The sequence below is a fragment of the Coenobita brevimanus genome, chromosome 111 (assembly GCF_032717465.1).
Source record: "Coenobita brevimanus isolate Jiangsu-jjx chromosome 111, ASM3271746v2, whole genome shotgun sequence".
In the NCBI taxonomy this organism is placed as follows: Eukaryota; Metazoa; Arthropoda; class Malacostraca; order Decapoda; family Coenobitidae; genus Coenobita; species Coenobita brevimanus.
The window spans coordinates 5,389,485-5,401,737 of NC_137064.1; the positions used below are offsets into that span (position 1 = coordinate 5,389,485).

Below are 12,253 nucleotides of genomic sequence, written 5' to 3' on the forward strand. Positions count from 1 at the left end.
GAATGAAATTTGGTAACTACAAAATATATATTCTATTTACATATCAGAAAAAGTAATTCTTAAATACATTTTTCTTTCTGGCAGTGTTCAATATTACCCCATGATTCAGTAATATCTGATGTTAAAGTACTGTATGCGAGGCCACTGGAGCTCCCGCCTGGCAGTAAAGCTCCAACAAATGAGGTGTTTACATCCACTCCAGTTGTTACTACAGCTCCCTTAGACGTTGCAGGAGGGCTTCAGAGGAGTCCTTCCCTCCATTCTCAGCCTGCTGACTGAAGTTCCTGTCCCGGGATTCAAGTCCTGTGGGAAGCCCCGGCCGTCGATTACGGGGTCGGGAGGGACGACTGGGCTGGTTCTCCACATCAATATCAATTGCCTCAGTTCTGAAGTGATACCAAACAATAATAAAGTGAAGCTAAGACTGAGTCTACAAGGAGTTACACAAAACAAGGTTTAGTGATGTTTAGAACATTTTGATAAGAAGAAAGATATTCTGCACACCAAGAGCTGAGAGTTAACAGGTTATTTAACTGATGATAAACATGACACAGGCAAACATGCACAGTACAAAACCTGTTAATTTAAAACAAAATAACATGCATACAACCTTAAAATAATGGTAATCCTTTTTATTCAACCTGTTATATGCCCTTTTTAAATTGAAAAATAACACATCCAAGTTTCTCTCAAATCCACTACCTAACCCAGTGCAAATAATCCCCCACCACTCCCAAAGTCAACCCACTCATCACTCACTAGACACTCCAGCATCATCCCTACTTTTGCATTTATTATTCTTTTTCATACCCCTCTCTAAATGCCTTTCAAATGTATCACATTTACACTTATATATCCAAAGGCACATTCAGTCCTCTACTAATCCATTAGTACAACTCCACTTATCCAGGACCAGGACCCCCTACACACTTCCCACAAATACCTCATTCCAATCTCTCCAGCATATTTTATCGAGTGATTCAGGAAGTGGTCTGCTGTCTGAAAGGACACAAATTAGATTCCATACTGAGGTAGGAAGCAGTCTGATTATTTTAATTTCATTAATACAGGTTTTACTTATCTTCCACAAGACACAATATGTCATTATAACACGACTGCTAACACCATCACACAAGTCCCAAATGACACTGTCCTAGCATGTACTCAGTTCAGAGAGAGGGTATCAGTACTGAAGTGTTGATGTATAATGATGTGACACATGTCAGGAGTGTTGAGCATTCGTAAACTGAACTATGCCCAGAAAAAAAAAATAAATAAAAAAAATAAAAAAACCCTGCCTCCTCATTCTTCAAGTCCCTCACCTCACTCTTCATATTTTCACTGCCACACTCCCTGGTACCATACTTCCCCCTTGTGCACCACCAAAACCAATCACATCCACCACTGCTCTGCTCTCATCATTTCCACACAAAAGTTTCCCAAAATATTTCCTCCAACTGCTCCCCACTTCTCTTCCACATTCCCCTATTCTCTTATCCTTCACACTCTATATTCACTACTACACTTGCATCCCTCTCAAAAACAAATTCCCATTTTCAGCGCACTTTCCCCCCCCCCATCATCATCTACCTTTTTTTCCCTTTTCACCACCAACCCCTTTATACACCTATTTCACCAAATCCCCTCCTTCCTTTATCAAAATTCTTCTATTGCATCCACTCTAAAGGAGAAGACAGGTAGCTCTCATTATACATCGGTGATGTGTTCTAAATTAGCACAGCTTTTTCCATACAACTGGAAAAGTAAACAGAGGGAAACTGATGAATCAGCTTAACAGGTAGGAGGTTAAGTTTAATAGGTAATTTTTCTGTAATTTACTATGGCAAAAAAAAAATATATATATATATAAATAAAAAAACAACAAAAAAAGTGACATAATGACAACTTACTGCAATATATTAACTTGTCACATGTACATGGGTAAGGAAGAGGTAAAGAACTTTATACAGCCCTATAACCATGCAAATACATCTTTAAATGGTGCATGATGGTACTCACAGCTTAATTTCCTTGTTGTTAGTTGGTGACTGTGTGATCAAGCCTGAACGGGAACGGCTGCGATGGAGTTGAGCCCTTCTCTCGGCTGCGGAGCATAAGATGTCATTAGCGGAATACACAAAACATGCACTAATACAGTACAAACCAAGAAGGAATGGAACCATTACTATAAAAAGCAAAACAAGGAAACACAGCAAACCACACTACTGAACTCTGACAACTCAACATTAAATCAAAACAGAAGCAGAAAATCAATGAATTATAAAAGTACAAGAACAATTACTTATAAAAACCAACCAGAACTTTGATCTGAGTGACACTGCTCTTACACTAACACAAAAATAACATTTAAAAATACACTGACATTAAACAAATAACACTGAATGACTAAAATAACTGAAATACATGACACAAAAAACATTTAAAATTACAATGAAAACAGTAAAATAACACTGAAAAAAGCACAGTCTTGTAAATGCAACATCCGACATTCAACTGACAAAAATTACTGTAAGTGGGATATGTGTATGGGAATTATTTTAGTACAGTATGAAAGTTTACTATACACAGAATTAATATTATTAGCAATTTCCTATTACTCCTTTCAGTACACTGACATTTTATACTTTATTCTTGCTGCCACTAGATAAAATATCTAACTTCGAAAGGTCTCTTCCACTGGAGGGGTTAAATGGGATAGTTTCTGAACCCTTCACTACAAAATGTCTCCTATAAGCTGAATAGAAATTATCTGGTGGCAGCAAAAATGAAGTATAAATGATATCATCCTCCTGAAAAGGTTAGTTAGGTTGGGGGAGGGGGGTCATCTTATGTACACTATAGGTATTATATGGGTAGCAATGAACAACAGCAAGACAAGAGCATTATTATACAAATATCCTGCCTGGCTCTGGTAAGTGCAGTCATTTTAAAACCTACGCTATACACCCAGCATCATGTTAACTGTCAGTTGTGCTTTGCCAGTAATAATGGCATTACGGATACTCCCTGTCAACTTGCAAAGCCATAATTGGAATGGTCTTTATTTTGATGGGATTCATCTATTACAAAGTGGCATGACACACATATAACTTTCTGATAAATAGTCAGCAAGAATATAAGTTGGTGACAGAGCAAAAATTAAATTAAGTAATACAGTATATGAAGGTAACAGCATGCACAAACAGTGTATTCTTTACAATAAACATGACTGCACAGCCTATAAAAAATACTGTGTCTGCAGTATCAAAACCCACGCTGCCATGGCTGCGGCATTTTAAATAAAATATTCAAGAACTTCATCCAGGCTGCATGGAGATGGCTACAGTGCAGATAATGATTTATGTCCTTTTCACCTTAGGAAGCTTTCTAACATATCTTCCTAAATGTAAGATTTTTACACATGGCACAATAATTTCTTGTATTGTTATTTATGTAATCTCTCTCAATATCACAGAAGCATATATAAAATACAAAAGAAAATGTGAAATACAAAAAACTTAAACGCTAAGGAAGAGGTGTCAGAAAGCCTCCGGAGCTGATGGGAATACATACCAAAGTGTGACAACATACAAGTGAACAAGTGCATGAGGACTGTGGAGGCACTGTAGAACCTGCCTAATACTTAATGTATTAGCATTTGTCTTTGATTATTTAGTCCCTCCAAGTTCTTTCAATTCAAGCTGTTTCATGATTAAGTTGCTAAAGAACAAATGCCTTTCTTCCATTTAAATTTGCTTGTGATTTACCACAAAACTGTTTTTAAGTCAGAAACCAGTAGCACTTTGCTTTAAATTGCTCAATCAAGAACCATAAACAAGTCTGATTTAAGGTTGTTTACTTCAAGTGCAATTTTGCCTACACACATCCAAGACTCTAAGTACCGACTGTAATAGGTTTCTGGGATGAAGGCAGTCTCATGGAATAAATATCAGGAACATCTGAGAGCAAATGAAGATTATTTATAAAGATGTCATTACAAACATTAATGCTACATGTTACAGACTGGCAATTATCTTAATCCAAATACCTAATATGCTATACCTACCTAATATGTATGTGAAATAAAGTTAAAATATACCTATTCATGAAAATATTGTAATATAAGAAGTCAGTTATACAGGAGTACAGTATGTACACTTTTGTAAAATTTAGTATGGTAAATAAAAGCAATTATTTCATATGCTATTACTATATTGTTTCATACAGTTTATGAAGGCCCAAACATGCTTACATGCGTTGGCATTGGTCACCTAATGGCGGCTCTCCATGATGCTTAATCTCTGGCAGCCTCCCTCTTCATTCCCTTATCCCTGAGGCCATACTCTATGACCTTGTCCTACGTCTTTTTCGGTCTGCCTCTGCAACTCTATCCCCGACACTCACACTTCTCACCCTCAACCTCCAACTGTCATCCTCCATCCTCTCAACATGCCCAAAGCATCTCAATCTATCCCTCCTCATCACAACACCAGCACATTCCAGTCCCATCCTTCTTCTCAACTCTTCAATCATAATCCTAGCCAACCTAGTCTTTGCATTCATGGACACACAACACATCCATCTAATCACTGTCATTTCTGTACACTTGAGCCTATGAAAATCCTCTTCATTTACTGTCCAGGCCATACTACCATACAGCATTGCACTCTTAACATATGCCACATACAAAGACACCGTAGCACAGAAATAATTGCTTACTAATATTACAATTAATAACCATTAATGACAATTATACCATAGGTTTGTCAGGTACTGTATTCCTATTCTCTCGCTAGGCTCTCATATGAAACTGTATTCATAATCTCTCATTTCAGCCTGTACTCATACGTGCCACATGGGTTACTGTATTCCTAACCTGTATTCCCAAGTTCTCACAAGAACCTGCATTACATCTCTCTAAATGTGGACCTGAATTCCTAATCTCTAATATGGACCTCCAGTCCAAAGCTCTCATCTCAGTCTGTAGCCACAGCCTCTACACAGGGTGCATTATTAAATACAGTAACCAGCATACTTTAAGTACCTCTTCCCCTGACACATCTGATTTACACTGAAAACCAATATAAACAACTCTTTTAATTGATATGACTTTCTCAAAAGATAAATTAGGTTACCAGGAGCTAAGGTCTGGTGGTAAATGAAAAGGCTCAAGCACACCAAGACAATACCTGTACTAACTAACAAATCTTAGGCAGCTCTCTTCTTAACTGCCTATAATGATAATAATAATAATAATAATAATAATAATAATAATAATAACAATAATAATAAAATAGAGCAAACAAAACAACACACAAATGAGAGATGTGATAGCTCATTAGCTCTATTAACTCAACAACTCTGAGGCAGTTCTCACCTTAACTGCCTACACTGTATTTCAAAACTGTGGAGCGCAAACAATGCAACACACAAATGATAGAGGTGATCTTCCAAAAAATCATACATACACAGATAATGGGTAATACCAAATGCCAAAGCAATCACTGCATTTTCAAAAACTCAACCAAAAAAATTCATAGCAGTTTAAACAAACGTTAGGTGTGTAAAATTAACAGAAGAAATGCACTACCATTTCATAAAATTCATTATAGACTACCCTGTATTCTGAATTCATTGCCACCTCATTTATTTCTTTAATGGTATGGTAAAGATTGGTGATGAGTTGTTAAGATACCCCTCTATTACGTACACAATACTATGCAGCATCCAGCTCTTAGATTCTTTCTGAACTACTGTCACAGATTATCCATTCTTATACCAACATCATCAGTTCAAAAATTTATTAATCTACAGTGCATCACGGTAATACTGTTCACACAGATAGTAGGTGGTGGTGACCATCATCCACTCACATGATGTAGTGCCAATTTATTCCTTCACCTTTTATAATTCTATTCTAAGTCTGTCTTCCTCTTTTCCTACATCTTCCATCCTTCCTGTTACTTTTCATGAATCATCTTTCCACTTCAGGTGGCTCTACACTAAGTGACAAGTCTAATGGGTTCCTGTAACCCAAGAAACCATTTACAACATTGGGTGATAACCATATAACCTAATAACAGGGTGATGTGGGGCCTCCAATGGTGCCGTTGCTGACTGGGTCGAGAGATGCAAATGCAGGGTCCACCTGGGTACCAAACCTCCACACTTTTCCCTCAGCTCACTATAGCATGACACTGTCAAGAGGGAATATCTGCTCACTGCACAGATCAGCCCTGCAGGGGCAGTTGCTAGTCTGTGGTTGATGGGTCTGTTCGGCCAGGCACTCTGAGGTTGAACAACTTTGCACACTACAAGTGTAACTACAGTATAGAGAACCTCTATGGGGCCCTGGAGGGCCTAAGGCTAGATTTTGTAATCTGGATAATTTATGCCATAGAAGACCACCCTACATCCCTGACAGCACTTAAATAACTGAAAAACCTCTAGCCGCCCCTTGCATTTGAATCATGGCTGGTTAGTGCAGTTTCCTCAGACCCAAGACCATTACCAACCAAAATGCTGAAGAAAAAGTGCTAAGGAGCCTCCTAGAGTTATAAGAATGTGGCTCCTAGACTACTGTATGTGTAGTCTAGTGTGGTGCTAGGGTGGTGGTGGTGATGGTGCACAACACTTCAATATGGGTGCCTCTACGAGGTGACTGCGAATGATGATTTTGTACTGATCAACATAAAGAATCAGTAACAGGGTAGGTAACTTGTCCACCTCGCCTTAAATGTCAAGGATGAGAAGCCTTGACCCAGGCACTTCAGTTCTTGTTAAGGCAATAAAGGACTGGATGATGAATGGATGCAATATCATACTAAAAGTCAGTTCCATACTACCCCCTCCAAGGCGTGGGAGCCCAAGGCTGGTCTAATATAGTCCTGAATCAAATTTATCAGTGAAATAAATAAGCAGGTATTAACAACTCCTCAAACTGTACATTTGCAAGCAGAAACCTGACATTATACCTGCACTTGGTAACTAGCTTCAGTTAATAACTTGAAAAATAATCTTTAATACTGTAATGCACACTACAGCCAGTAAGCAACCAAGCACACAGCATACTCCAATCATCACTCATGAGTGATTCCATCCCATGCAAGCCATTAAGAGTGCATGAGAGGCAAGCAGAGGTGAAATTAACAGGTGGGCAGAAGAGAAGTAGGCAAGGCGGGGCAGAGAGGGGGTGGGGCTGAAGCGGAGTGGGGCAGGGCAGGCAGTGACACACACACAATGATGGGGAGTTTCTTACCCACAATGGACAAGCTGGCTCCTCCCTGTCAGGTATCAATGCCACACGAATGAGTGAGCGGGAAGAAAAGTATAAGCAAGGCTGAGGTGTCCTAACTTAGCTCTGCCAACACTGATCTAGGGAAACATCTGCCCTATAAAACACTTGACACAATTACTTTACTATTACACACAGCCTTATGGGTACCAGATCAAGCAGTCAAAGATAAAATTATTTAGGCATACAGAAACAATACTGTGACCATTAAGGTGATAATATACCATACATGAAAATTTTATGGCATTCCTACATATGAATGAATCAGTGAAAATTAAATAAATCATACTAAATACTGCAAAACCAAATATCTGAGCAAATTACAGTGGTCATTACTAGTACATTCCAACAGGCAACTAACACTTTGCTAAACTGAAAATGAGCACCTAAGAAAAATATTAGTATAAAACTAGCAAAACATCTGCAAAAGAGAGCTAGTCATTAATCTGAAAATGGTACAAAAAATAAAGCACTACAACAGCCACTCCCCTGCTCCAACTCTCCTAACATGTTCAAGTTTTGGCTATAGTTGTATTCTGGCTGGCACATGAGACTTCACGGCACCTCATCCTTACGAATTTACTGTGCTTAATACACCTTACTATTCCCTTCTATGTGATTTAGCACTGCAGTACAGGTATTAGTGTAATTTGCATCAATATCATACAAGATGCAAAAATCAATAGGGAAGAGATGTTGACAAATCTCTAAAGCCTTTTACAATACAACCCATAATTTCATGAGTCAAAAGCTACTTGATGAAGCATACAGAAAATACAGAACACTCCATGTATAACCAACTAACTAAAAAAACAAACAATAAGCCTCGGACAAGGACTGACCAAACGATGACAACCAAGGACCGGACAAAGGACATGGTTATCGAAACGTGGAATGTAAGGGGAGCGAATGATGAGGTGAAAGAGAGAGAGATTGTCCAGGTGCTTGAGGGTGCGAAAGTGGATGTATGTGGAATAACTGAAACAAAATTGAGAGGAGAAAGTGTGAGAGAATGGGAGTATGGATGGGGTATATGTGCAGGAGTAGGTGAGAATGAGAGGGCAAAGGAAGGAGTATGTATAGTTGTGAGTAAAAGATGGAAGATGAGCATAAGACAGTATGGATCAGTTGGGTCAAGGATTGTGTGGGTAAAGTTGAAAGTTGGAATACAATTGTGGGCGATTGTGTGTGTGTATGCGCCAACGCAAGATCGTGCTAGAAGAGTGAGAGAAGAGTTCTAGACAAATGTAGAAGTGTGCATGGAAAAGTTTGGAAGGAATGAGAGAGTGTTTTTGATTGGTGATATGAATGGTAAAGTTGGGAATGTGAAGATGGATGGAATAGTTGGTGAGTGGGGTGTGCCTGCTGAGATAGATGAGAATGGGAGTGTGTTAGTGGACATTTGTGCTGGGAGGGGGTTGGTGATAGCCAATACCCTCTTCAAGCATAAAATGATCCACAGGTATACATGGCAAGTGATGAGAAGGGTGGGTGGTGAACTGAATGAAAGGAAGGCAATGATTGATTATGTGTGTGTGGATGAAAGGATGCGAAGATGTGTAATGGATGCAAGAGCTCATAGAGGTTGGGGGAGTGGACTTTCTGACCACTACTTGGTGGTGGCCAGAATTAGAATTCAAGTAAGATGGAGGAATAGAAGAAGGGAAAGACGAGAGGAAGGAGTAGTTGCAAGGAGAGTGGAAAGGTTACAAGAGGATGAGAAAAAGGCAGAGTATAAGAGAGAAGTGGAGGAACGATTGGGCAAATATGAATTGGAGCAGATGGGAGACATGGAAGGTGTGTGTAGGATTTTTACAGAAGAAATATGCGCAGCATGTGATGTGGTGTGTGGAAGGAAGAGAAGACGGAGGGGGGTGCAAGGAACAGCGTGGTGGACTGAAGAGGTGAGACAGGCTGTGGCACAAAAGAAGAAAGCATACAATGAATGGATGAGAAATAGGGGCGTGGAAGAAGTTGAGAGGCAGAAGAAAGAGTTATATGCAGAAAGAAAGAGAGAGGTGAAAAGATTAGTAAGAGAGAGTAAGAAGAGAGTGGATGAGGAATTTGGAAGGAATTTGAGTGTAAAGTGGAGGGACTGTAAGAAAATGTTCTGGAAAGAGGTGAAAAGAGTAAGACAGGGTGGAAGTGAAGTTAGCAGGGGAGTGAAAGATAAAAATGGTAGATTACTAGTGGAGAAGGGAGAAAAAGTGAGCAGATGGAGAGAACACTTTAAGGAATTGTTGAACATAGAGGATGGAAGTAATGCGAGTATAAGTGGCTGGAGAATGGCTGGGAGAAGGAGGGAGGTGAGAAGACAGGAAGAAATCAGTAGGATAGAAGTTGTGGAAGCAATGAAGAAAGTTAAATCGGGGAAAGCCCCAGGAATTGATGGAGTGTGTGGTGAAATGCTGAAGCATGGGGGAGAGATAGTAGTGGAATGGATGTGGAAGATGTGCAGATTGGCCTGGGAGGAAGGTAGAGTCCCGGAGGATTGGAAGTCAGGTATAATTATTCCCTTGTACAAAGAAAAAGGGGAAAAAGAAGTGTGTGGTAATCATAGGGGCATTTGTCTTCTTAGTACAATAGGAAAAGTGTATGGTAGGATACTTATTGACAGAGTTAGAGAAAGAACAGAGAAATTAGTTGGAGAAGAACAGGGAGGCTTTAGGAAGGGAAGAGGTTGTGTAGATCAGATATTCATTCTTAGATCTTTGGTGGAAAAGTTTCTAGAGAAGGGAAAGAAGTTGTATACGGCTTTCATGGATTTGGAGAAAGCATATGACAGAGTGGATAGACAAGGATTGTGGAAAGTGTTAAGAATATATGGAGTAGATGGGAAATTGTTGAATGCTGTGAAGAGTATGTACGATGGTGAGAAGGCTGCAGTGCATGTGGATGGTGAACTAAGTGAATTTTTCTCTTTGAAAGTTGGGTTGAAACAGGGATGTGTCATGTCTCCATGGTTGTTCAAACTTTACATGGATGGGGTAATGAAAGAGGTACAAGGCAGGGTAGTGGATGTTGGAGTGGCCCTGGTGAGAGAGGATAGTGTTTGGAAACTCCCTGTACTGTTGTTTGCAGATGATACTGTGTTGTTGAGTGAAGACGAAGGAGAGCTGCAAGGCTTGGTGGATGAGTTTGGGAGAGTGTGTAAGAAACGGAATCTAAAGGTGAATGTAGGGAGGAGTAAAGTGATGGTCTTTGAGAGAGGTGAAGTCAGTGAATGAACAGCAAGGTTGGATGGTGAGGAATTGGAAAATGTGAGTATGTTTAAGTACTTGGGTAGTGTGATGAGTAAGGATGGAGGTTTGGAGGGTGAAGTGCGTGAATGGGTACAACAGGGAAGAAAGGTTGCTGGTTCTTTGAAAGCAGTGATAAGAAACAGGGAAGTGAGCATGGAAGTGAAAAAGTTACTACATGATAGTATTGTGATACCAACTCTAATGTACGCAAGTGAAGCTTGGACATTGCTGGAAGGACACAAGTCAAAAGTGAGAGCAGTGGAAATGAGTTATTTAAGAGGAGCCTGTGGAGTCACATGGAGAGACAGGCTGACGAATGAGGATATAAAGGACCGTTGTGGTGTGGATGTGGATGTGATAGGAAGCGTTATGAGGAACACACTGAGGTGGTTTGGCCATGTGGAGAGGATGGAGGGTGAAAGACTGATGAAGAGAGTGTATGTGAGTGAGGTGGAGGGGGGAAGAGGGAGGGGGAGGCTGAGGATGAGATGGAGGGATGGGGTGGAGAGGTATATGAGAGAGGGGGGTGTGAGTTGGGAGCAGGGCAGTGAGATGGCGGGAGACAGGGCGACTTGGAGGCGATTTGTTTGTGGCCACCCCAAACGGGATTGAGGCGTCTGGCAATAGATAGATAGATAGATAAAAATTTGTGGCCTTAAAAAAAAAAAAAAAAAAAAAAAAAAATCAATATACTTCAGTACCATGAAAACATTCTAAATCATTCCTGTAAAATGTCTGAGGCATAAAAACATAAATCAGAACTTGAACTATCTAAAATGTCTGGCATTGAGATATACTACAGAATGATACTTGACTGGATGCGTAAAATACAGGTACTCTCTATAAAATATACCAAACATAATACTGTACTACCTACAGGTGTACTGCAAGGCACATTAATGATAAATTATTAAACAAGTCAAAACAATCTCAGGAAATTCTGTGTCATCAGGGTTTGGTGAATTATACAGTGCCCACAATAGAAATCTTGACACACTCAATAATAAGGAAAATAAAAAAAATGTATAGTAGTGCATGCATACATTTATTTGGAAGCTTACATCAGTACTGAGTCATATTTCCTTTGGCAAGCAACACTTTTCTCAGCCTGGACACCATGGAATCAGCCAGATTAACAAAGTATTCCCTGTCCATAGTGCACCAAATCCTCTTGAGAGATTCCTCCTTGTCCTTCACATTCAAGGGGTGTGTCTCATTAACTATCTTCATCTTGTTCCTGGCATTTTCAATGGGACTGAGGCCAGGCGAGTTACCTGGCCACTATAGGACCTCAATCCCATTGTCTTGCAATCACTTTCAAACCATTTTTGTCCTGTGGGCTGGTGCTCCATCATGCATAAAAAAAATCACATTGATGAACAGAATAAGAGGGCAGTAAATGTTTCTTCAGCACATCCAGATACCGTTTCCCATTCACTGTTGCATTCTTTGGTAAGAAACACAGCCCACTTCTTCCCATATTACCAGTGAAAGCCCCCCAAACTATGACTCTTTCAGGGTGCTTCACAGTTTTCACAGTATACCTGGGGTCATACCCTGACACGCTAGTGGGGCGACGTACCACTTTAGAGGAACCCCTGACCAGCCTAAATGTTGATTCACCTGGAAACATTACTTTCTTCCACTGCTCTGATGTGAAATGAATGTACTTCTTACAAAAAGCAATCTGTGATCTGTTTATTTTTCATGACTTCAG

At 39.8% G+C, this 12,253-nt stretch overlaps 1 protein-coding gene across 1 annotated transcript in view; it reads right to left on the reverse strand.

Annotated features, from left to right (window-relative positions):
* Positions 1 to 208: 208 nt before the first annotated feature.
* The window catches only part of dia (diaphanous related formin 1), a 91,219-nt gene continuing 79,174 nt past the window's right edge, over positions 209 to 12,253 (reverse strand). The window contains exons 9-10 of the mRNA XM_080286327.1: positions 2,020 to 2,104; positions 209 to 386 (exon numbers count right to left, since the gene is read on the reverse strand). Of these exons, the coding sequence (XP_080142453.1) occupies positions 209 to 386; positions 2,020 to 2,104 (263 nt within the window). The remainder of the gene's footprint in view (positions 387 to 2,019; positions 2,105 to 12,253) is intronic.